At 37.6% G+C, this 25,833-nt stretch overlaps 1 protein-coding gene across 1 annotated transcript in view; it reads left to right on the top strand.

Annotated features, from left to right (window-relative positions):
* LOC132159274 (ribonuclease inhibitor-like) overlaps positions 1-25,607 on the top strand; it is a 40,505-nt gene extending 14,898 nt beyond the window's left edge. Inside the window, exons 5-11 of the mRNA XM_059568807.1 lie at positions 2,104-2,277; positions 6,263-6,436; positions 13,156-13,317; positions 20,974-21,135; positions 24,414-24,516; positions 25,153-25,332; positions 25,449-25,607. Coding sequence (XP_059424790.1) covers positions 2,104-2,277; positions 6,263-6,436; positions 13,156-13,317; positions 20,974-21,135; positions 24,414-24,516; positions 25,153-25,332; positions 25,449-25,607 — 1,114 coding nt within the window. The remainder of the gene's footprint in view (positions 1-2,103; positions 2,278-6,262; positions 6,437-13,155; positions 13,318-20,973; positions 21,136-24,413; positions 24,517-25,152; positions 25,333-25,448) is intronic.
* Positions 25,608-25,833: the final 226 nt, after the last annotated feature.

The following is a 25,833-nucleotide window of genomic DNA, read 5'->3' as shown; positions in this document are numbered from 1 at the left end:
TTAAACAGACCCGGGACCCGAGGTAATAGATTCGGACCCGACCTGGACCCGGCTGATCATTTAAAATATAGACCCGAACCCGTTCGGGTCGACGGGTCTCGGGTACACTGTGAAGACCTCTAGTCTGAAATAGATGTTGCTCAATCAGGACATTAAAATTATACACACCATAATTTATTCAGAGAATAACTGAATACAGACAGTACATACATGAAATTAAGCTATAATATATATAAAATATAAATTAAGCTTTTCATTTTAGTAAAGAACAATATTTTCAGAAGCTATTGTATTATTCATTGTATATTCAAATCAATTTCTGATACTAATAGGTTCATATTTAATAATTCCTGAATAATTACGTAAATAAAGAAATGGGCTATATTTTGTGTTGGATCAAGTTACCTGTGTCATCAGTGCTGAGCACTGATTTTAGGTCAGCGGTTTGCATGTGACTCAATGGTGCTCTCTGCTGGTAGGGAATAGTAAGACGGCTGATCAAACACTTCTGTTGACTTCACTGCCTTTTGGCAGTTTAGAATGTGATGAGTGATCCAGTCATATATAGATCAGTGTTGTAGATCTACTACAGTAGATATATTACAGGCCACAAACATGTGATGTGTGTCAGGAGAGGATCAGTGATAAAACACACACACACACACACCTGTCTGACCCCTGCAGAATTACATCAGATAAATAAAACTATCCAGAGATGGTCTGAACCCATGGCACCTAATAACAAAAGAGATGTAACAAAAAAACTCTTGGCCACTAGGGGAAGCCATAATTAGTGCATGCCATTACTTAAACCAAATAAAACTTCATGCACATTTAACACAGTGTTTGGTGAATTCTGCTTGATAATAATAGGAAGAGCCGGCATCAAAAGATCAACTTAATATATCTCTATGAATGCTTAGCTGTCACAAGCTAGTTATCTCTTTGCTAACTTTCCTCATCTCCTGCTTAAAAGCCAGAAAGATCTTCAGATGCTTGAGAATCATGATCTAGTGAGCTTTTGCCCCTGAGTTTCTTTTAAATTTACTTTTATCTTGCACATTGAATTGAATCCAGCTTCATCTTCTCTTCTGCAGGTTTTTGGGTCCTGCTGCAGATGAAGGCTGTCAGTATGTGACTGGAATTGTGGGTAAAAACCCGTTACTCCTGAGAGAGCTGAATCTGAGTGGACGTAAACTAGGAGACACAGGAGTGAATCAGATCTCTGCTCTACTGCAGGATAAACACTGTACACTCAATACACTGATGTATGTTTTTTTCATTGTTACAAGGACACTTTCAACCCTCAAAGACCGATATAGCCGCCCGCGGCTAAAAATAACTGTTGTTTTTTAATGTTTAATAACTTTTGAACCACTAATCCAATCTGAATGCTTTTAAAGTGATGTAAAGAACTGATTCTCCACGTTTTGGAGATGTCCTATTTATCTCATTTGGATATTCAGAGGCGCCGTAGTGCACGTGATCACGTCATCACATTTTGACAACATTGATTTGTCAGAAGAAACCAATGCTTTCGTTCCTCTGAGCCAAACAGAAATGATTATTGACGCGTAGCCCCACCCCAAGCCAAGATTGGTTCAAACTGTACCATATTCAACCAATAAGTAGTCATTTGAACAACTACTAAACATATTGCTTTTGAAATATGAACGAACACAAAGTGAAAGTGAAGTCTGTCACGAGTGCATGGATACAAACGCCAACTAACACATTTGCATGAAAAAACTCTCTGAAAAAGCAGAAAAACACACGACAGACAACTTTGACATAAAACAAATCAAAACTAAGGATGAAACAGTGGTACATATCTGATAAAGCACTGGAATTTATGTCTTAGGTCGCTAGGCGATGTTCCAGTAAAATCTAATTTCACTCACTCATTTTGTGTAGTTTGTGAATCATTTGCACTGTATTGTTGAAGACAATTTGTGTAATTGTTTTACTAAAGCCTATGCTATGCTTCTTGCTGCTGGGTGCTTTTTATGTGTCTTCGTCATCATCACCAGTATTTGTCATCTGTCAGCTGAGATATACTGGTAAATATTCAGATTAAAACTGAAGTGTTTTCTCTTTATGCAGTCTGAAGAACAACTGTATCACAGAAGGAGGTTGTCATGTTCTGGCTGCAGCTCTAAATTCAAACCCTTCAAATCTGACAGAGCTGGATCTGAGTGAGAATAAACTAGGAAACCCAGGAATGAAGATCATCTTGACTCTGTTTGAAAATGTACAGTGTAGACTGGAAAAGCTGAAGTAAGTATTTTAAAAGTGTATCCCATTAATTACCCAGACTCAAGTGACCCACCACAGTTAAAGGCACAATATATAATTTTTCTGCTTTAAAAATAGCAGATATCACTATATCTATGTTATATATATTTTTTTGTTGTGTACTTGCATTATCCCGACAGTTTCCACGAACTTTAAAATCCGGAGAAAATTATAGTTTAATTAGAAGACACGGCACGTTTCTTTATTTCCGTTTTGTCGCCCGTCTATGGCGTCATATAAACTTTGACCCCTCTAGTTTATCTAACTTCCTGCGGAACCGCCAAATACAAAGGTGAACAGAAGCAAAGACGAGACGAAGAAGAAAAAGTAGTAGCTAGCCTTGGTCGAGACTATTATATTTTATATTTATATTGTTTATATTCGTATTTATACCTCAATCAATAACTTAGTTATGGATCATGATTATGCTTTGCCTGCACGTTCTGTGAAGCGCAAACGTACGGGTGAAATAAATTACCTGAGAAGGTTTTGGGACGAAGAAGAAACGAGACACGGGTAAATATTGGAGTTGCATTTCCAAGATAGAGAGAGCTTTGTGACGAGCTGAAACTACAGAGAGATGCTTGCATTCTAATAAACAGGTATGCATCCATTCAGCTAACTATATCTATCCGTATATTTTGTGAAACGATGATGTCTTGTGTAAAACGCAGACAGACTAGCTTTCATGTAGAGTATAATGTAAATCTACATGTGTTCTATATCTAGCTGGATAAAGTAGCTTCAAATGCAGTTCACTATCTTGTTCGATATCATAGTATAAACGTAGCCTAATTATTAACGAAAGGCAACCGTGTTTTTTTTAACATATATTACTACTAGCTAGATGGAATATTGATTTGATAGGGGTCTGATAATTCATATATCTCTCTGTTCGAAAATACGTGATTGTCAAAATACTAAGGCCGGTGACACACTGGCTGCGTGGCGTCTCTGCTGCGTGCCAGAAGCGTGGCGCGCTGCTGCTGCTGTAGGTGACATAGAGGGAGACCGCCGACAGACCAGGCTCTTGTCTTCATGACAACAATATCTATACTTCATGTTGAACATAAATATAAAGCCTACTGATAAAGGACACCGTCAACAGTATTGACGGCAAAATAGACTTATGTTTGACAGGTGCAATATTTGAAAATCGATAATTATTTATTTATTTTTAAAATTACATTTGTATCTGAATTTATGTCAACCTATAGACTTTCAAACAAAAAAATGTCATGAATTAATATGTATTTGTGTACAAAATTACATATAAACATATTTTCCTATTATATTTTGCCTGGAAACGCTTCCAACACGCGCGCGTCGCGTGAAAAATAGGCGTCGGTTCTATTTCTAGCATGCACACGTTTTCCGCGCGGCTCACGCAGGCAGTCTGCAAACTCTAACCTATTAACATGGGAGCCGAATTAAAAACTGACACGCCACGCAGCTGAGATGCTTGCGCCACGCATCCAGTGTGTCGCCGGCCTCAGTTAAAATGAGTGACGCCTGGTTCACACCGGACGCCGAAGCGGCGCGGAACGGAAAATCACACGCGGTCCGGCGCCTGCCTGTTCACACCAGACGCGTATTCTCCGCGGCGGTCGACAAGCGCTTCTGCTTAGTTGTTGTTTATTCAGAGCACATGGGTAAGTAAATAACCCCCACCCCTCCTGTAGTCCGCCCACTCCCATTGCTCTGTGTGTGCATGTGCGTGTGTGTTGTGTTTTTTTTTTTCTAGTCTGTTTAGATACACAAATATGATCGCATTTGTCACTCGCGGTATTTTAATTTGAAAATTGCTTATATTTTGACAATTGACTGGATTGTCTCGTGTTTCTTGGTGTGACTTCCTGTGGGAATTGACGCGGATCGCTCACGGCTCGCGCAAAAAATAGACCAGACGCCGAAACTGGCGCTTCACGGCGCGGGCCGGCCACGTCTGGTGTGAACGACATCATAGGTTAACATGGGCGCCGAAAGGAAGCGGCGTCCGGTGTGAACCAGGCCTGAGGAATGTGGGGAGCGACAGAGCGCGTGTTCCAATGAACAACAACTCCCATGAGCCTACGCTCTTTCCCGACGTCATCAAAGTACGTCTCATGTTATCGATTTGATTGAGTGACCCCAGGTGGCCAAAAATTCCATACTGCACGTTTAAATAAATGTGAAATTATTTTAAACTTCTCAGTAGGACTGCACAATTAATCAAAATAAACTTGAAATTGTGATATGGGTCAGTGGCTATTAATTACAACACAACTCCCATAGTTCCCCATTAAATTACATTAGCAGTCATTTGGGAAAAATGTTAGTGTGTACTGATTTCACTCTCAGCCGGAAGATTGACTGCTTCGTTTTTCCATCATCTTCATACAAGCTAAACTGATGCCTCTTTGTTCATTCTTTAAGTGAACTTTTGCCAGTGCACTAGTGATCAGATTCACTGTTGAAGCTTGAACATCAGAATAGAGTACAGAGGACACATTCGGTGTGTAACGTCTGTGAGATGTCCGAGTCACAGCGCTTGTTTCTGGAGCTGCTGGAGACAAGGCCTTGATTTATACATTCATAAAATATTGACAGATTGATTATTTAAAAAAAAAAATTTTTCAAGAGTGGTGTTCATCAAGAAGTCTCAACATGAAGTCCATACTTGTCTAGTATTCTTCTTACACACTGCATTAAAATGGTTTTCCTCCTTTCATCGGGTCATCTTGCAAGTCTTTGGCTGTACATTGCAGGATTTTCTCAGTTGCTCTGATTAAACATTTTATGATATTGTGCTTTTCCTTCAACACTTTCAGAGGTTTTCTGGTACAACACGCTAAGGATTAAGGCTGAGGACTGTATCTCTAGGAACTTTTAATGTCTTGGAAATCTTCATATAGCCTTAGACTTTCTAATTATTTATTCTCTGTAGCATCTCTGTAGCATTTGTAAGATCTCTGTTAACTTTGCAATTTTTGCTACTCAACTTCAGCTCAAGCGTGAGCTAACTTTGGGTTTCTAAAGGCTTAATTCTGCTTTGAGACTATTTTGTTCCCCACCATGCAAATATGTGATAAATTGTGATGAAACTTTTGTCATTAATCACTTACCCCCATGTCGTTCCAAACCCGTAAAAGCTTCGTTCATCTTTGGAACACAATTGAAAATATTTTGAATGAAATCCGGGACTCTTGTGACTGTCCCAAAGACTGCCAAGTAAAACCGCAATGTTGAATAGGGGTTGAATAATTATGATAAAGCTCTGTTATTAAAATCTTATAACTCAAAAATATTGCATTATATATTGACTCACTTTAAGTATGACAGTGAACTGTTATAGATGGGATTTTCATTTGATCCTGGGTCTTCAGAAAAGCTTGTATTTGTAAAGTGCTACAATCTCTGAGGGGTTGAGTAATTTTGATTGCAGCTGTAGGTTATAATTGTGGAAAATTAAAACTGCAAAAATTAAAAATTGCATTTGTTGTAGTTTGCGTTCACCAATATATAACTTTACCCAGCTTTACTGTGAAAAGATTCCACTCAGGTCAAATTCCTGTAGTGCATCTTTTTATTTTCTTCACTCTAGGACATGTACTTGTGTGACAATCTGTGTTATAAGGAAGAATACCATCTTAATAACATATGCATGCAATTTATTTATGAAGAATATTTAATTAAAACAGTTTGTATGTCCATCCCTTTCACAGTGTTTCAGAATCAGATGTTATTTATTTCTGAAATGGAGTAACACCGTAAACTCAACACACTGATGTATGTTTTTTCCCACATTGTTACAAGGACACTTTTTAATTCTTGCTTTATGTGTCTTGTATAAGAGATTGCTGACTGAAAAACCATATGTGACTTTTTTTATATGACTATCATCATCATCACCAGTATATGTCATCTGTCAGCTAAAACATACTAGTAAATATTCAGATTAAAACTGAAGTGTTTTCTCTTTATGCAGTCTGAAGAACAACTGTATCACAGAAGGAGGTTGTCATGTTCTGGCTGCAGCTCTAAATTCAAACCCTTCAAATCTGACAGAGCTGGATCTGAGTGAGAATAAACTAGGAAACCCAGGAATGAAGATCATCTTGACTCTGTTTGAAAATGTACAGTGTAGACTGGAAAAGCTGAAGTAAGTATTTTAAGTTTATCCCATTATTTACCCAGACTCTAGTGACCCACCACAGTTTCATAGATTTGAAAATATTTTACACTTATCAGGACTGCACAATTAATCTAAATATGCTTGACATTGTGATACGAGTTATTGTGGTCACAAAAGGCTGCATTTTAACTAAAAACACATGCTTAAGAGCGAAGTGCATTTACATGTGAGCAGATCATGAGTTAGTTTTAATAAATCTGGTTCTTCAACCAGTAACCTCCAACATTAAGCATCAGCACACTGAAGAAGCACCATGACTTTAAAATTCATATCTATTGTTTTCTGTGTGCGTTCAAACACTGGTGGCATCACTCAAAATCTGTCAGTGGCTATTAACTACAACACAACTCGCAAAGTTTCCCATTAAAAAATGTACTGGGGGTAGTCATGGCCTAACGGTTAGAGAGTTGGACTTGTAACCCAAAAGTTGCGGGTTCGAGTCTCAGATCTGGCAGGAATTGTCTGTAGGGTGAGTGAATAACCAGCGCTCTCTTTCACCCTCAATACCATGACTGAGATGAGACACTTGAACAAGATCTGAACCCCCAACTGCTCCCTGGGCACCGCTGCATATGCTGCCCAATCCCTGGTTGTCCCCTCTAAAAATATGATTAAACAGCATGATGTGTATTGTAAATAACAGTTTTATGCTTTAACCTTGTAAGTAGTAAAACAATGCAAACTGGGCAAAAATGTGTTATAAGTTTATAAATGTTTTGAGTCCCCCCCACCTTTGCCTCACAGTGCTTTGATCCAAATGCCTGCTTTCCTCTTTTAAATCACCTCAGTGTTGCCGAGTTTGTGATTTTCATGAGGAACTGGGCTACCTATCACTGTTTCTCTGTGTTGAAGCGACCCCAATAACATGTTATGAATGTAAATTTTACCAGAGAAACCCCACAGCAAAATGTGTATTTTACCCCCAGAATGACATTTTTACTGGGGAACCCCCCTTGAAACCTAATTGTGCTAGTATTGAGTAGCAATTGGGTGGGTTTTGTTGCAAAAACCCAGCAATCCTGCATCACCTACACACACACACACACACACACACACACACCAGTGAGAGAGAATAAAGTCAACAGTTGTGGAAATCGACTGTCAAGGCTATTTTATTCACTTAAACAGCATATGAAGTAATTAATTTCTCTTTAATACAGATGATGCCAATGTATTTTTCGATTAGTTTGCTATAGGGTTGACCCCAAACAGGTAGGGTTCAAGTGATTTTCAAAACATTTCAGCCAGTGTATATATATCCTGGATATATTATTTACCTGATATAAGATGCATGTGGTTTTGATTCAAGCACTTCATTGTAGCCTAGTACTATGGTGATATCTCTTCAGCACACAGCGCGAGCAGGTCAAACTACAATGCAGATTATTAATAACTATGACTGGACTGTCACACCCATACCATTATAATGAGAACACCATTATACTAAAACGCTGTGAATTTTTAGAGTTTAGCTGCTGTGTTTCTGCACATTGTTGCGTGAAGAACGCGTCCACAAAAAGAGTTCATTAAGAGCCGCGCAGACACGTTCATTTGCATCCGGGCTCTTTTTGCAGATAGCCTATAAGTCCTAATATTAACGTTATGTTGTATAAGTAACGAAGCGTATTCTACATGAAATTATGATTTTAATCCCATTGATTAAAAACTTGCTATCAAATACTCACTCTACTGGTCATCTTCAGCACACAGCTCTAAACAGAAATGCAGAACATTAGGGTTTCACTGACGTTTAGTGTTAACTATCTTTTGATCAAAACATAAAAACATTATTTACCCCATTTGTATCTGTGAGGCATCTGTTACACATTTTCCCTGTGTGTTAACATCAGTAATTATGGCTGTCGGATGTCTGACATTACTCATTGTATTTTGCCCCGCCCCCAAACATCAAAAATTCAGATTCGACTATGAAAATCCTTAGTCGGGGACACCCCTAGTCTGCTATGTTAGCAATAATAATGTTAATTGCTTGATGGATGGTAATGTCTACACCGGACAGCTTGAAGTTGTCTAATGTTGCACGGTCTCCCTGATAACACTAATAGTAGCAAGGCTGTGTATACTTGTTCTTAACGGGTAAACGGAATAAGATAACAAATGTGTTGTTGTGTTTCTGGATGTCAGAATGGAAATAATATTTATAGAATAATGTATAATCTGGGCCGCATTAATGCACGGGCTTACCTGGGCTTAAGCCCAGGGCCCAGGGCTGGGGGAGGGCCCCGATGATGCCGGAAAATATTGTAATCAGATTTTATAATTCGTTGGCTGTCCCTTTAAAATTACGCTTTATCGCTTTGCTTTGAATGCACGTGCGCGTTGCAAGTCCTGCTCGAGAAGAGTCAGTCAAACCCTCTCACTCAATGAACCCTGCAATCATCAGTCACAGTGGGCATTATTTAATTGTCTGAAATCCAATAAAATTCATCATTGTCTGAAAGCATTCAGTTATTGGCCTGTATCAAACTCACGTGACATACTTACGTTGAATTCTTTGTAAGATAATTGCCGCCTATTCTAATGATGACAATAACTAATAGCTAATCTAATGTGACGTGCCATAAATACGAAAGTGGTTCGCAAAAAAGAAAAACCGCACAAGATAAAGTAGAACGTCAGAACAGTTTGTTAAAAAAAATCCAGAAACTAACATCATATTTTAACGCCATTTACAGGTTGGTTGTGATATACTATCAGGCTGGCAGCAGTAGCTAGATATGATAGTCTATCAAAATAATTAACTCCTTGATAGTGATACCCAAGTGAAAAGGTACACTTCCATAATGTACTTAAAGTTCTATTTTTTGTGCACCTTATATTCTTAACTTTCTTTACTTTCCCCTGGTTTCACATACAAGGTTTAAGCCTAGTCCTAGACTAAAATGTAAGTCTGAGAGGTTTTAACTAAAAGAAACTTGCACTCACTGATCTTAAAATAAATCAGTGCATTTGTTTTGTCTCAAGATGCACACCAGTAATGTTTTTTTCTAAGCACATTTATAAAAATTGCTTAAATGTCTTAATTGAACTATGATCTAATCCTGGCTAAGTCTAAGCCCAGTCTGTGAAACCGGGCCTTAATATACTAAAATTCTTCTTTAGTACTTCCTACGATAATCTTAAGAACATCTAAGTATACTCAACTGCTATTTTGAGACACCTTGAATATGAACTAAAATGTGCTTTTAATATACTGTCTCTGTATTTAAAAAAAAAGTATATTAAAAGCACATTTTAGTTCCTATTCATGGTGTCTTTAAGTACATTATGGAAGTGTATACTATAGATTTGGATGTTTTTAATACCATTTATTCACGTAAAATAAAAGGGTTTGTGATTAAGAAGAGTGAGTTAAATTGAAAATGATTCCATGACAAATGCATTTTTAACAGTCACTTGTTGCCACCTGGTTGGGATAACGTGTAATAGATACAAACGGCCTAACAGTTAAAGGGGTGGAACCATAACCTTTAACGATTAATTATGCAGTTTCAATGGATGAAGGCAGGGCTCAACCCCGGTCGGGCCAGTGATTCAAATTTTTACTTGCCCCAACAAAAAATTAATAAAAGTAAAAGACAAGAAAATGGGCCTATAAAATAAGCATAGATATTGTTTTCATTGTCTTTGTTACATTTAACCTCAATAATATAATAGGTTAATGACAGCAAAAGCTACTAGATTAATTTATATTTTAAATATTATTAGACAAATAAACAGTAAGTAATAAAATAGTTACAAATAATCAAATTACGAGTAATAGCACAAATAAATACAACAGAAAAAACAAATGAAATAAATGGTGCTTTTCAAGTTTTTCATGTAGGTTTAAATGAGAGATTTTCAGGTACAGAAGTTGTAATCTAATGTATAACTACAGAATAGATTAAACTTTATTAAAAATTTATCAGTCAAGAGCAGTTACAGATGCATAAAAATGTTTTTAATGTTGAAAATACAAAACGTTAAATACTGTGAAATTATAAAAAAAATGAAGACACTTTAAACCTGAAATTAAACCCGCTAGTAGGTGGCAGGGAATCACTGTTAATGAGCAAATCATTGAGATTCAACCGATTCATTCAAGCGGCTGATTCACTGAGGAAGTGTTGCTCAGAGACGCAAAACAATTCTGTGGACTTTGGAACCATTTTCGTTGGCGAAATACAGCGAAACAGACGATTTGGTGTCTAAAATGTAAGTCACTTGATATTAAGTTCTTGTTTATTAAACTGTACGCTGAATAAAATCATCACATTTGTAGTCATGGTAATATTTGGAGAAAACCAGCATTCTATGTGTAATATTGGTTAACATGGATATTAAATTATATAAATACGAAATATATACAGGGGCATATTTGAATTCTGAGGCATTAAGACTAAAGCACATGCACAAATCTAACCTAATAGACTACGTCATGTAGTGCATGCGTGCACAGAATGGGTGTGTTTTTGCATACTCGATAATATCAGATCGTTAAATCAACAATTACGATATCATAGACTACATATAACGCACACCCTACAGCACTGGCCCGATCGGGCAAGTGTCCGTTCCGTTTACTGTCCCGAGCGTCATTCACACTAGCCTCGGTAAAACCTAGAGGTAAAGCCCAGGGGCCCCTTTGAGTCTTAATGCGGCCCTGTGTTTAATAATAATGTAATAATCAAAGATGCCATTTGAAGCTAAATGCAGACGTTTAAATGGACTAACTATGGATGAAACCTGCTGTAATTACCCTACTTTTAAAGCATAAGTTGCATTTTTAACAATAGGTCTATATAATATTCACACAGGGGACATTGAATTAGACTTACAGTTAAAGAATGAAATACTATTTAAACCAATAACACTTTACATTACATTTAGCCTACCTATTTTATCTCACAGTTCTTCTTGTAAATCCAAGTTTATAGCTCCTAAGTTCAGACTTTATAGCTTGGTTTACCTAAACAACTGTGAGTTTGGTAATTCTGAGAAAGAAAAAAAAAAAGCCAGGGGCCTCATGTATAAAACTTTCTTTAGATTTCATCCTAAAAATGTACATACGCACAAAAGCTAGATTTGGCATACACACAAAAGTTTTCAGATTTATAAAACCATGCGTATGAACATGTTTAACACCGTCAAAGGTACAAGACTTTATAGGAAAATATGACATGCTTACTAAAGGTGCTATTTGTATAGTACTTTACATTGCTAAAAATCATTCACTGTCTTGGTCTTGTTTTCAAATAAATGTATCAAAATTAATGTAAAAACAAAATTGTATAAAATACTTCTCAGAAAATCTTTTTAGAATAGAGTGGATCTCTTTTCCACTGGCCAAAGCAGTCTATTGTTTTAAACAAATCAAACGTTTTAGGGTATTTAAATATTTTATAGTAGAATCAGAAATACGGTGTGTATAAATAAGTGTACCTAATTCTCTGACGTGGCATTACTGACAAAATATAGAAGAAAAAAAACTTGCATATCTTATCATTGGCTTCAGATTCTGTCCTTCAGTCACAATGCTATTTTCATAATGTTCTGAAGATCACTGAAGAAGTCAGCCTTCATGTTCTGATGACACATCCGGTGTGTAACGTCTGTGAGATGTCTGAGTCACAGTGCTTGTCTCTGGAGCTCCCGGAGACAAGACCTTGATTTGGCTTTTTTTAAAGGATAACAGTGAGTTCAGTACACAGATGTTTGGGAGGAAACAGCTGATCTTTATCAACTGACAGCCTCTCTGTTAATCTTTAACATGTTTACCACTAAACATTCATTTTGGACTGAGCTATATTTGGAAATAAAAACTAAATAAATGCTGTTTTATAAGAAAGTAATTAGGGCCCGAGCACCGAGGTGCGAGGACCCTCTTGTTAAGAATTGTTTTTATTCTGTTTATTTGTATCTCCAAACAAAAAGTCGTAAAACTGAACTGTTATTTTTCGGTCATAACGTGAATTAGGAAGGTTCACTAAATTGTACGCTCCTGTAATTTCCTTATTTTTTGGCAGATGATGTTAACAGATTTCATCAGATTTGTACAACAAGGTGTTTATACACCTGTTGTGAACTAAACACAAACATAAGTTCACTGTTCAGTTTTCCACTAAAATAAAAGCCTTACATTTTAATGTAAAGAAATTAGGACAGCATTGTAAGTATGGTTTAGGCTTAAGTGCTGTACTTTAAAATGCAAAATATTGTAATAATCAAATTAAAATAATAATTTCACAGTGTGATTATCATGCAAATCTCATATTGGTGGATAAAAGTGACATGACATACACCCAAGTATGGTGACCCATACTCAGAATCCATGTTCTGCATTTAACCCATCCAAAGTGCGCACACACAAACAAACACACACACACACACACACACACACTGTAAACACAAACCCGGAGCAGTGAGCATCATTTATGCTGCGGTGCCCGAGGAGCAGTTTGGGGTTCAGTGCCTTGCTCAAGACTCCTCGGTCATGGCATTGCCGGCTTGAGACTCAAACCCACAACCCTAGGGTTAGGAAACAAACCCTCTAACCACTAGGCCACGACTTCCCCACAAAGTATGTGTCAGAAATGGGATTAGTAGCTAAAATTAGTAGCTAAAGCTGCTATTTGTGTAATTGTGTGTATATATCTTAATTAGTTGTGTCCTCTCTTCTACAGGTTAAACTGCATCAGTATTACAGATGAAGGTTGTGCTGCTCTGGCATCAGTGTTTAATTCAAACCTCAGAGAGCTGGATCTGAGCAGGAATCAAATAGGAGACTCTGGAGTGACACAAATCTCCAGTCTGCTGAGAAATTCACAGACACTACAGATGCTCAGGTCTGAATTTGGTCAATCTAAACATGAATCAGTGTAAAGCTCCAGCTGGTCTGTAAACTGGTGCTGTGTCACAAGGAATGGGTCAGTAATGTGAAATTTTTGTGTTGGTGTAGATGCATTTATAAAATATTGACAAACAGATTGATTTTTGGAGATGATGGGAAATGTTAATATCCTAATGGTGTAATAAATGTTTTTAATGTGATTTATTTATTTAGTCTTTCTGAAGACTTTCAGATTGCAGTATCACTGAAGAAGGTTATAATAAAGTTACATAATTTTGTTATTATAAAATCTTATGACTCAAATGTTACATTATATTGACAATATCTCTTTTTTAATATGCATCAGCATTTTTTTTATTTTATCCTGGATCTTCAGAAAAGCTTGTATTTGTAAAGTACTGCAGTCTCTGGGGGACTGAGTAATTTTTATTGCAACTGTAGGTCATAATTGTGGGAAATTAAAATGCAAGAATTGCAGATTACGTTCACCAATATATAACTTTACCCAGCTTTACTGTGAAAAGAGTCAATTCAGGCAAAAATTTCTGTAGTGCATCTTTTTTTTTTCTTCATTCTAGAACATGTACTTGTGTGACATTATGTGTTAAAATGAAGAATAACATCTTTTCTAATAGACTTTCAGACTGCAGTATCAGTGAAGAAGGTTATAAAGCTCTGTCTTCAGCTCTGAGATCAAACCCTTCACACCTGATAGAGCTGGATCTCACAGGAAATGATCCTGGAGAATCAGGAGTGAAGCTGCTCAGTGAATTACTACAGGATCCAAACTGTCAACTCAACACACTGAGGTGAGACCTGATGAAATAATGCTGAATAAATTATACACATTTGGGTTATTTATATTATATTTTTCTAAGTCGAGTCAATTATTTAGCTTATACTGCGGTTGCCACACCTAAAGACATCAATCAGATGATAGATTTAAAGGGATTCATCTGGTTTTTGTACTTAAATCACTGTTGTGAGTAGGATTATTTCTTCCGCATCTCATCCAATGCCTCTTTTGCTGGATCCAAAACATGATTTTAAAGCTGGTAATGGAGGCTTGAGCCTTTGATAGCATTCTAATGCAGTTATTAATGAAGTTATTAAAAAGAGAGGGAGAAAGACAGAGACGCACAGAGAGAGAGAGATAGAGAGGGAGAGAGAGAGAGAGAGCTTGTGTGAATTAGGCTTCCTCTGTGCTTCCCTCAACAGTGTTCTTCAGCAGTGTCTCTAAACAGCTGTTATTACCTCGCTAATGAGAAATGTCATGTGTGTTTACTTTCAGAAAATCATCTGTCATGTTGTTGTTTTTGTTAGTCCTGTAACTTCTGTTATAACAGCTTTACTATATGTGAAGTGATATGAACTGTAATGAGGTTAAGAGAGCTGCCTGGAACTACGTTCACCGTGCGTTTCCCAGAAAATAATGTTTGTCAGCCAATCAGATTCAAGCATTCAGTGGCCCTGTAGTATAAATTATATTATATTATTACACTTATTCAGCCAGGTACACAATTTGTTGTTGAAAATTATCAAACATGAAAGATGAGATGCTGCAGCTGCTGTTGGTTTGATGATAAATGTCAGCACAGTTTAGTTGTGTTAAAAGTTACAGGTTAATCAGACATTTTGGGTCAGTAGATGTGCTGGTGTTTAGTAGTTTGGTGCCTCGATAGTTAACATTTATGATTGTGTTATTGTGGACATTTCTCATGAAACATATTCAGTGTGATTTATTATCCTGATTGTTTAAATGTTACTGAATGCACTGTACATTAATTTCCATCAAGCTCAGATTCACAACACTGTAGAGCTACTACAGCAGATCTATCACAGACCACAAACATGTGATGTGTGTCAGCGCAGTTTGGCTGTCTAACATCGGAGAGAGAGAGAGAGAGAGAGAGAGATTGCTTTTTTTTTTGGCTCACACTTTTCTTTTCCTAATTTTACAAGTGGCAAGTTACAAAAAAACAAGCAGTGTCTGATCACAGCCGGGTGTTCCCCGAGTCTGATGATCGCACGGGCATTACACACAATGTTAAACAGACCCGGGACCCGAGGTAATAGATTCGGACCCGACCTGGACCCCGGCTGATCATTTAAAATATAGACCCGAACCCGTTCGGGTCGACGGGTCTCGGGTACACTGTGAAGACCTCTAGTCTGAAATAGATGTTGCTCAATCAGGACATTAAAATTATACACACCATAATTTATTCAGAGAATAACTGAATACAGACAGTACATACATGAAATTAAGCTATAATATATATAAAATATAAATTAAGCTTTTCATTTTAGTAAAGAACAATATTTACAGAAGCTATTGTATTATTCATTGTATATTCAAATCAATTTCTGATACTAATAGGTTCATATTTAATAATTCCTGAATAATTACGTAAATAAAGAAATGGGCTATATTTTGTGTTGGATCAAGTTACCTGTGTCATCAGTGCTGAGCACTGATTTTAGGTCAGCGGTTTGCATGTGACTCAATGGTGCTCTCTGCTGGTAGGGAATAGTAAGACGGCTGATCAAACACTTCTGTTGACTTCACTGCCTTTTGGCAGTTTAGAATGTGATGAGTGATCCAGTCATATATAGATCAGTGCTGTAGATCTACTACAGTAGATATATTACAGGCCACAAACATGTGATGTGTGTCAGGAGAGGATCAGTGATACACACACACACAGACACACACACACACACACACCTGTCTGACCCCTGCAGAATTACATCAGATAAATAAAACTATCCAGAGATGGTCTGAACCCATGGCACCTAATAACAAAAGAGATGTAACAAAAAAACTCTTGGCCACTAGGGGCAGCCATAATTAGTACATGCCATTACTTAAACCAAATAAAACTTCATGCACATTTAACACAGTGTTTGGTGAATTCTGCTTGATAATAATAGGAAGAGCCGGCATCAAAAGATCAACTTAATATATCTCTATGAATGCTTAGCTGTCACAAGCTAGTTATCTCTTTGCTAACTTTCCTCATCTCCTGCTTAAAAGCCAGAACGATCTTCAGATTTTTGAGAATCATGATCTAGTGAGCTTTTGCCCCTGAGTTTATTTTAAATTTACTTTAATCTTGCACATTGAATTGATTCCAGCTTCATCTTCTCTTCTGCAGGTTTTTGGGTCCTGCTGCAGATGAAGGCTGTCAGTATGTGACTGGAATTGTGGGTGAAAACCCGTTACTCCTGAGAGAGCTGGATCTGAGTCGATGTAAACTAGGATACACAGGAGTGAATCAGATCTCTGCTCTACTGCAGGATAAACACTGTACACTCAACACACTGAAGTGAGTATCTTACATCATTTCACATGTTACATGACTAGTAATGTTACAGTCGTCTGTTTTAATTCTCATTTGAGTCCGACTCCACGTTATAAAGCTTGGAAGATCCAGGACATTTTTAATATAACTCTGATTATATTTGTCTGAAAGAAGAAAGTCATATACATCTAGGATGTCCTAGAGGGTGAGTAAATCATGGAGTAATTTTCATTTTTGTGTGAACTATACCTTTAAGTGCACAGGGGTTGGAGAAAATAATGTGAACACATTAGAAATATCCAGTATTTTATTAATGTGTTTACCATCGTTTGCCTGTAATACAGCTTAGAATAGATTCATACAACTTTTGAATAGACTTTCAATTAAATTCTGTCTCTAACTTCTGCTGTGACTGCTGAATGTGTTTGTTTACTGACTACAAACTGAGGATTGAAGACTAATTAAAAAAAAATTATATGTGTGTATGTGTATGCATGTTTCTATATTTAAATGTAATTTCATAAAGGCAGTCTGGTTTCCACTGTCACTTCTGAGTCTTCCTCTGGGACAACGGCCAGGGTTTTTTGGCCGACTGGGTCTCTGAGTTTAGGTTAGAGGAGGTTATGAATGAAGCTGGAGTTTCTCTGCGTCTGGAGAGCATCAGTGCAGAGGATCATTTCATAAAGTTAAAGACATTAATAATAACAGCTCAGAAGTCACTTTCAGACAGCAGCGAGTGTTTGAAATAACTTCTGTTTGAGATCTGATGTGGATTATGATCACCTTACAAGGCTGAAATATTTATAAGAGATAAAGACTATGCACACTAGCCATTAACATTACCATAGTAAACATGGTAAGACCGCTTGAAGAAATCAGAGTCAGCTTCTCATTCAGACGATCACAATAGTGTATTATTTAGTGTAGTGTATAGTAACATGTTTTATCGGTCCTAACTCATCTACGCTCCATGTAAATCTTTAACAAAGCATGCAAACAAACGTCTGCTTTTATCATGTTTGTTTTGTGATCGCGCTGGTTTCAGTGACTTATCTATTATTAGTTTTCTGATAACTTCTTTGTTGGTGAAATGGAGTTGTGTGCCGTTGTTCCAGAGAGGCGTGTAAAGGGTGTTTTAATGAAGCGCTGAGGAGTTTCTGACCCGACGGTGGAAACACAGAGTGATTCTGGGCTCAGTGCTACAGATCTGAATTATTATGAGACACTGACACGTCATCAAAGTATTATAGTCCTTTACCACGTCACAAACTCATCAACACTGATTTTAGTAGATTTTAAACCTGGAAGACAAAAATATTGCAAAAATCTCAAAATGAACTAGAATTGTCCAACAATTAAAATGAATGAATGCTAACATTGTCTTCTATGATGTGCAACACAAACACCTCTGATACAATCTCAGAAAAAGTAGTGTGGGGTTTCATGACCCTTTAAAAACTAACTTCTCATTACCATTACCGTTGGGAAGTCGTGGCCTAATGGTTAGAGAGTTGGACTCCCAATCGAAAGGTTGTGAGTTCGAGTCCCGGGCCGGCAGGAATTGTGGGTGGGGGGAGTGCATGTACAGTTCTCTCTCCACCTTCAATACCACGACTTAGGTGCCCTTGAGCAAGGCATTGAACCCCCAACTGCTCCCCGGGCGCCGCAGCATAAATGGCTGCCCACTGCTCCGGGTGTGTGCTCACAGTGTGTGTGTGTGTGTGCATTTCGGATGGGTTAAATGCAGAGCACAAATTCTGAGTATGGGTCACTGTACTTGGCTGAATGTCACTTCACTTCCTTCACTTCCTTTATCACTGACTGTTACCTTGTTTGAAGCACAATATATTACATTACATTATTCATTTAGCTGACGCTTTTATCCAAAGCGACTTACAATTGCTATATATGTCAGAGGTCGCACGCCTCTGGAGCAACTAGGGGTTAAGTGTCTTGCTCAGGGACACATTGGTGTCTCACATTGGATTCAAACCCGGGTCTCTCACACCAAAGGCATGTGTCTTATCCACTGCGCCTTCACCATATGTATTTGTAGATTTGTATATGTTCATATATTTTTGTATAGTTCATCTGTCTATATTCTTTACTAAACATGTTTGTGTAAGAGAGACTTGTAAAGTAAGTTGTTGTGTGATCGAACTTTTGAAAATTCTGCTAATACAGCAGGTCAAAAACACAACCCAATATCCAATCATTTCAATTAATAATAGCAAAAATACACAAACATTTCTCTTTTATCCAGTGGGACAGAACTGTTTTCATTGTGTTTATTAATGAGACACAACAGAATAGTTGTGTGCTGCTGAATCAGAACATATTCATAGTGTTTATTGATGCTTCATATCATCTCTCTGTCATCAAACACCAGATTAATGAATGTGTAACACAACTGAACAGAACCGGTCCAGACTGGGCTTTATTCTGTGCAGGCATTGCTTCTTCAGTCTGACCTGTTTCAGAGAAATATTACTGTACTTCACATCTACACACACAGACAAACCTACAGTTTTATTTAGATGTGCAAAGTTGAATCTGTGTAGCAAAGCTGATCAAGTCACTGGACAGAGCAGAGCGAATGCATTTACGTTGTAGGGATGTGCAGACCAGAATCAGTTTAAACACAAATACACAGCAGTCAGGACTTTTATTTTAGACAATATGATCCGTTTTAGACAAAAGATGAAATAAGAATTATATGACGGAAATTAAAAGATATGAAAGATTTTAACACCTTTCACACAAGGTTGTTAGGAATTAACACTTCATTGTATTTCTATCAAGAATCAGCAGAAATTGTACATAAATCACGAGAAGTGTCAATTATTTGATTAAATGAACAACTTATTTGTTTTTCTGCTTTGAAGACCAAATTGTGGAAAATTATCCAAAGATATTCAGACTCTCTTCATCTGTTTTTTGTTTTATCAAGACATTGTGACTTTATTAAATATTTTATCTTCTCTCAATGTAGATTAAGATGGTGTGGTTTGACAGATGAAGGTTGTTCTGCTGTGACTTCATGAACATAACGTGTCTGATTCATTGTGTTTTCTCTTTCTGTCTTCAGTCTGCGTGAATGCAGTATTACAGAGGAACAGTGTCTCATCCTGACTTCAGCTCTGAAATCAAACCCATCACACCTGAGAGAACTGAACCTGAGTGAGAATCAAATAAAAAACACAGGAGTGAATCACTTATGTGACGTACTGAAGGATTCACGCTGTAAACTGGAGAGATTGAGGTCAGTAACATTCACAGACAAGAATCAAAATGATGAAAATCACTTTGTTTAACTCTTATGTGCTGTTCAAGATCTTTTCAGACCCCAAATGATGTTTGCTGAAATAAAAACATATGTTCCCTTTATCTAAATGATATATATAAAATTATATTCTTTTTATCTAAAAACCTATTCAAAAATATATTTTTAATTAATAAATTTTATAAATTTACAAAATATCATAAATCCTTCAAAAAGACTACATAAATTTAGAGTAAAAACATTAATAAATGACACGGGGAAGTCGTGGCCTAATGGTTAGAGAGTCGGACTCCCAATCGAAAGGTTGTGAGTTCGAGTCCCGGGCCGGCAGGAATTGTGGGTGGGGGGAGTGCATGTACAGTTCTCTCTCCACCTTCAATACCACGACTTAGGTGCCCTTGAGCAAGGCATCGAACCCCCAACTGCTCCCCGGGCGCCGCAGCATAAATGGCTGCCCACTGCTCCGGGTGTGTGCTCACAGTGTGTGTGTGTGTTCACTGCTCTGTGTGTGTGCATTTCGGATGGGTTAAATGCAGAGCACAAATTCTGAGTATGGGTCACCTACTTGGCTGAATGTCACTTCACTTCACTTCACATTTTGTAACAATATGTCCTTTTGTTGGCTGTGTTCTCTGAATCAATAAATCCACCACAGAATACACGATGGAGGAAAAACACACACACCTTGTTATCCCCATTAATCACTATTAGGAATGTCAGTCTTTTATAAAGTGAATTTTACATAAAAAGTTATTTTTATATAAAAACCTATTTAAAATATATTTTTTAATTTATTTTATAAATTTAAAAATATCATAAATCCTTAAACTACATAAATGTGGAGTAAAAACATTAATGAACTGAGTAAAATTACATAAAAAAAAAATATAGAGCCAAAACAGCACGAGTGTCGTCCCCAAACGAACAGCACATAAGAGTTCAACAAAACACTTTATACTCAATATCTCATGATGAATTTGTTCACATTATATTTGTGAAAGATTCTTCACCTTAATGATGTGTTTGTAAGATGATCTCTCTTCCTCTGTTTGTCTCTTTCTAGTCTTTATGTCTGTGACATTACAGATGTTTCTTCTTTAACTCAGTCTTTGACAAACACAAAAGCTCTGCAGTTTCTAAAAGAGCTTGATCTGAGAGGTAATGAGATTGGAGACTCAAAGCAGAAGCTCATTGATGTGCTACGAGACTCAAACTGTAAACTGAGGTGAGTAAACTTCACTTTGTGATATTAAAGAGATTCATTTACCTCTGATATGTGAACAAATATATACTTTCAGATATTAGTGAAAAGAGTTGATCAAATGATCATCAAGCTTTATTTCAAAGGGTTTGTGTCAGAATGAAATGTAAAGTTGATAAAAATGTTGAACACAAAGGAGGAAAGAGAAGAAAAGCAGACTGTCACAGCTTTCTACAGCAACAGCTGCTTTATTAATGAGATCAGTAATAGTGAATCATTAGAGTTTGAAATAGATTTGTTCAGATTGTAGGAAAACGCTGGTAAAATCAGAGCAGATTCAGCTTCAGCTCACAGTCGTCCAGCATCACATGATCGATGTCTCTGTCTCTTGTGTGTTTTTACTTTGACAAGCAACACGTCACATTACTTTACACTTACTTTCTGTAAGAGATAATGAAGTGAAGTGAAGTGAGTGAAGTGAAGTGAAGTGACATTCAGCCAAGTATGGTGACCCATACTCAGAATTTGTGCTCTGCATTTAACCCATCCGAAATGCACACACACAGAGCAGTGAATACACACACACACACTGTGAACACACACCCGGAGCAGTGGGCAGCCATTTATGCTGCGGCGCCCGGGGAGCAGTTGGGGGTTCGGTGCCTTGCTCAAGGGCACCTAAGTCGTGGTATTGAAGGTGGAGAGAGAACTGTACATGCACTCCCCCCACCCACAATTCCTGCCGGACCGGGACTCGAACTCACAACCTTTCGATTGGGAGTCCGACTCTCTAACCATTAGGCCACGACTTCCCAATGTACCTCCAGCCGCTTGTTATCACAGAATAAACCCGACAGGGTGATCAGGACTTGTGTCCTCCTGAAGAGACTTATTCTGTGATAACATCCGGCTGCATCTGCATTATCACACTTATTATATGCTTTCTTGACACACAAGTGAAGAATTAGACACAATTTAGATTCAGCTAAACACTTCTGCTCCGTTAGCAACAACTTGAACAACAAGACACACTTTGAACAATGTCTCCTCAAGTCTACTATTAACAGGAATCTCCTGCGGTTTGGTTTGAGGGTAAATCCAGTCAGTAACTGAGGCACAAGCTAATAGCAGTTGTGTTTGAATGAAACGAGTGAGAGCGCGGTGCTGTGATACGAGAGAAGTCAAAGAAACGCCCGACTCAAATACCGTATGACTGTGTGTTATTCTGCTGCTAATGACACACACCTAATGAATAACACACCTCCGAATGTCACGACTGACCAATCAGAATCCAGTATTCCAGCGAGCTGTGCAATCATTTCACTTATTTCCTGAGACCAATACAAACATGTTTCAACTAGAGACAAACAGCTTTAACTAGTGACACATTTAACTGAAAGATTTGTGTTTTAAGACTAAATCACATTTGTGTTTGTTCCTTGTCATTTATTATATTTGGTGTACACTTGTTAGTATTTCATTCAGACAAACATATGAACGGAATTGTTCAAATGTATTTAAAACACAAATATAGTTTTAGAAATTTCTATGCAAGATCATGTAAATAACATTTTAAAAAGAAACTATAAATATAATAGTAATTTTAATTTTATTTTACTTATTTTAATTTTTTACTTTTCTGTTCCACCTTACAGTGTAGACGAAGAGGAAGATTAATTTCCAAGAGTCTCTGATAGAGTTAAATTACCAAAAGCTGATGAAAGCTGTATCTCATAAAGTGAAGTGATCTTGAGAGGAGCAGTAAACATCAGCTGAAGATCCACAGAAGAGCTTCACTACTGTGTCTATGAGGAGAAATAAATGTGTGATAAATGTGTAAATGTGATCCATACAGGTGAAGAGACTCAGACTTTACAATCAAATAATGCAGCATGTGTGTTAGAAACATGATATTGAATGATTAATGTTGCTTTAGTATTCAAGCAGATGATCATTGTGTTTAATGTAAAGCTGGAACAGAGGAGGAAGAAGCTCAGATGAGTCTGTCTGGCTCTTTAGTTTAATAATATTTCTATTAAACTCATTCATAATGATTCAGATGTTTAAATGTGATTGTCAAATGCAGCGCTTAAATGTATCAAAAGATATAAAGCAAATCTACAATGTTTGAAACTTCTCATGTTTTCTACACATTGTTGTTATATTTTCATTTATATTTAGTTGTGTGTGTGTGTGTTGTTAATGTACATAAGAGAGGATCCAGGGTGCCTTGTCTCCAAAAATTTGATTGATGAGGGTCATAAAAGCCATCTGTTCTGGACACCTGTTTGTACACCCCCCTCCCCTCCCTGTACACCCTCCAGTGACCTAAATATGAACTTATGAACCAAGGAGGAATTTTGGAGGGGGGAGAAGTTGTGGGAAGCTATGTGCTTTTTTTAAACTTTGAAAAGGACGAAATCATGAAAATGGTGTAAGGGATGATTTTATTAAGGTTTTAAATAAACCGTGTATTTCAAGAAAAAGGTTATAAACACATAGCAGCAATGGAAACAATGTAATGATCGTTTTCGTAGTTGGAAAAGTGTAACAACGTTGTTAAAGTTGTTACAAATGAAATAAAACTAGGTTAGACAATAAAGAAAACTAGGTAATAGTGTTTTAGCATTTGTACCTTACCTCAAACTGAATAAAAGAAACGAATGTAAAGCAGCGATACAAACCAGAAAAGTAGGAGTTTTGTCACGATGTTAGAGAAAAGTTAAAACAAAAGAAAAAAGATGGTAGGCATTACGCGGATCTAAAATAAAATACATCGGACAAGATACTTGTCAAATCTATGCAGTACTTTACCACTAACTACAATTTTAAAAAGCGAGACTGTTAGACAAAAGAAAAAAAAAAAGATCCTCCGGCAGAGTTGTGAAGCGTCCGTAAAACAACCTACCACCACCGCAAACACAGTTAGAATGAGGCTCGGGAATGCTCCGGAAAAAACCACGCCTCCAGCGCTAGAGAGGGCCGGGCAGGAGGCGTGATAGAAGCATCAATTTGGCTGTAACAAGTGTATAAAAAGAGGTTTTTGTTGAAACTAATTTATCCGTACCTAGTTGTAAAATACGAACGGTGTTTTGTGAATTGGAAAAATTGGAGAGCTATTCTGTAACAATGGCCACGACATCATCACCTAAAACTCCTGAGAAGAGTGTTGAGTTAGCTATGGAACAGCTAATGTTGGCCCCGAGGAAGATAAAACATGGGCCGTGTCTGGCCAATTTCCTCCACGAACCTTTGGACAATGTTAAGCGTGAGTTTCATCTATCCGGTAATCGTATTTGCAGTTACGATTTTGACAAGTGCAACCGCGAGGTCAGACTGAGCACCGTGGACAGTAATGAAAGGGTCACGTACGACACAGCCGAGGATCCTGATCTGTTTTTCACAGTAAAAGATTGGTGTTTATTTTACAATTATGTCTGGCGTGATCTAAAAGATGGAGGCGACGATCCTCTATTCATAGGCGAATGGAACGGTATCACTCCAGGAATGCGTTACAGAGTGCTCGGAGATCACATTAACAACTATGCTGATGATTATATATATATATTCTTTGCAGCGACCGTCTCCTGGATTTACCTGAATGAGCATGGCCAATATCTGAAGAGGACCATCTTAAATACTATAAGATAAAATTTTTGTTTCAGTGGAAAGACGTGCCTGCGTTAGAGGAGATATTTGGAAAGATAGACAAAATGTTTAAGTGGTGCGAGACGTTTGACAGAAACAACAACATACAAGTGAAGCTGTTTCACCCTGAATGGTGTGTGGCCAGCCGGAGAGGGGTTCATGTGGCCCCGCCTACCATCTATAATCATTAAATACGCACGTCAGGGGCCTCTGTGGAAATAGACTTCGAGCGACATCACCACCACCAACATGACTCAAGAAAATACCTTGACAGCTCCACAATTTGTATGCGATGACAACGCATCCGCACCGTGGTCAGCGACGGACAATGACGCCTGGCTGAACAAATTCTGTACAGAGCTCGGATACCATAACCTCGCTTTCCTCTCAAAGTACAATCCGCCACCACCTCCCCACGTTGGTCCATCTGGCACAGCAAATTCTGAAAACGTCTCGGACACCGTCGACGGTTGCATTGGGGTGATCGGACATAAGATCATTAAAGCTGTTGTTGCCATAATTCTGGAACATCTGGTTGACAAACAGCTGAAGAAAGATTGTTACGGATGTCAGGTCAATCATCCTTCGCAAACACAACATTCATGTCTCTATGAGGCACCTACATACTATTTTCTGGGATGTTTTGAACAACTCTCGCATAAATTGTGTAAATTTACACAAGAATTCAGGGGGTTGTCGATGGTGTTCTGTGTGACCTCAGAGATGAGATGTACATAGTGGAAGGTCTGGCAGAACTCCGGACGAAACTTGTGGATGAAACTTGCGAGCAGGCCATTTACGATGCTGTTGACAGCTGGAAGAAGAGTACACCTTCTGATTCTGATTAACCGTGGGAACATGGGTAACCTCTGCAGCACAAACTGTCTGGGAAAACTCATATTTAAACAAAGAATTAAGAGTGAAATAACTTTTTTATTGTATAAGATTATAGATGATGAGAGTGAATGTTATGTGGACAATAAACGTTTAATGAAATTAAAAAAACAAATGTTATTTGTGAGGGGAATGTCGGAGGAGTGGTGTGTTATGACAACTCACTGCCTCACAAACACG

Source organism: Carassius carassius, chromosome 16 (genome assembly GCF_963082965.1).
Source record: "Carassius carassius chromosome 16, fCarCar2.1, whole genome shotgun sequence".
NCBI classification, from domain to species: Eukaryota; Metazoa; Chordata; class Actinopteri; order Cypriniformes; family Cyprinidae; genus Carassius; species Carassius carassius.
Note: the sequence above shows the minus strand (reverse complement) of the source record. Positions and strands in the feature narration are given on the sequence as shown.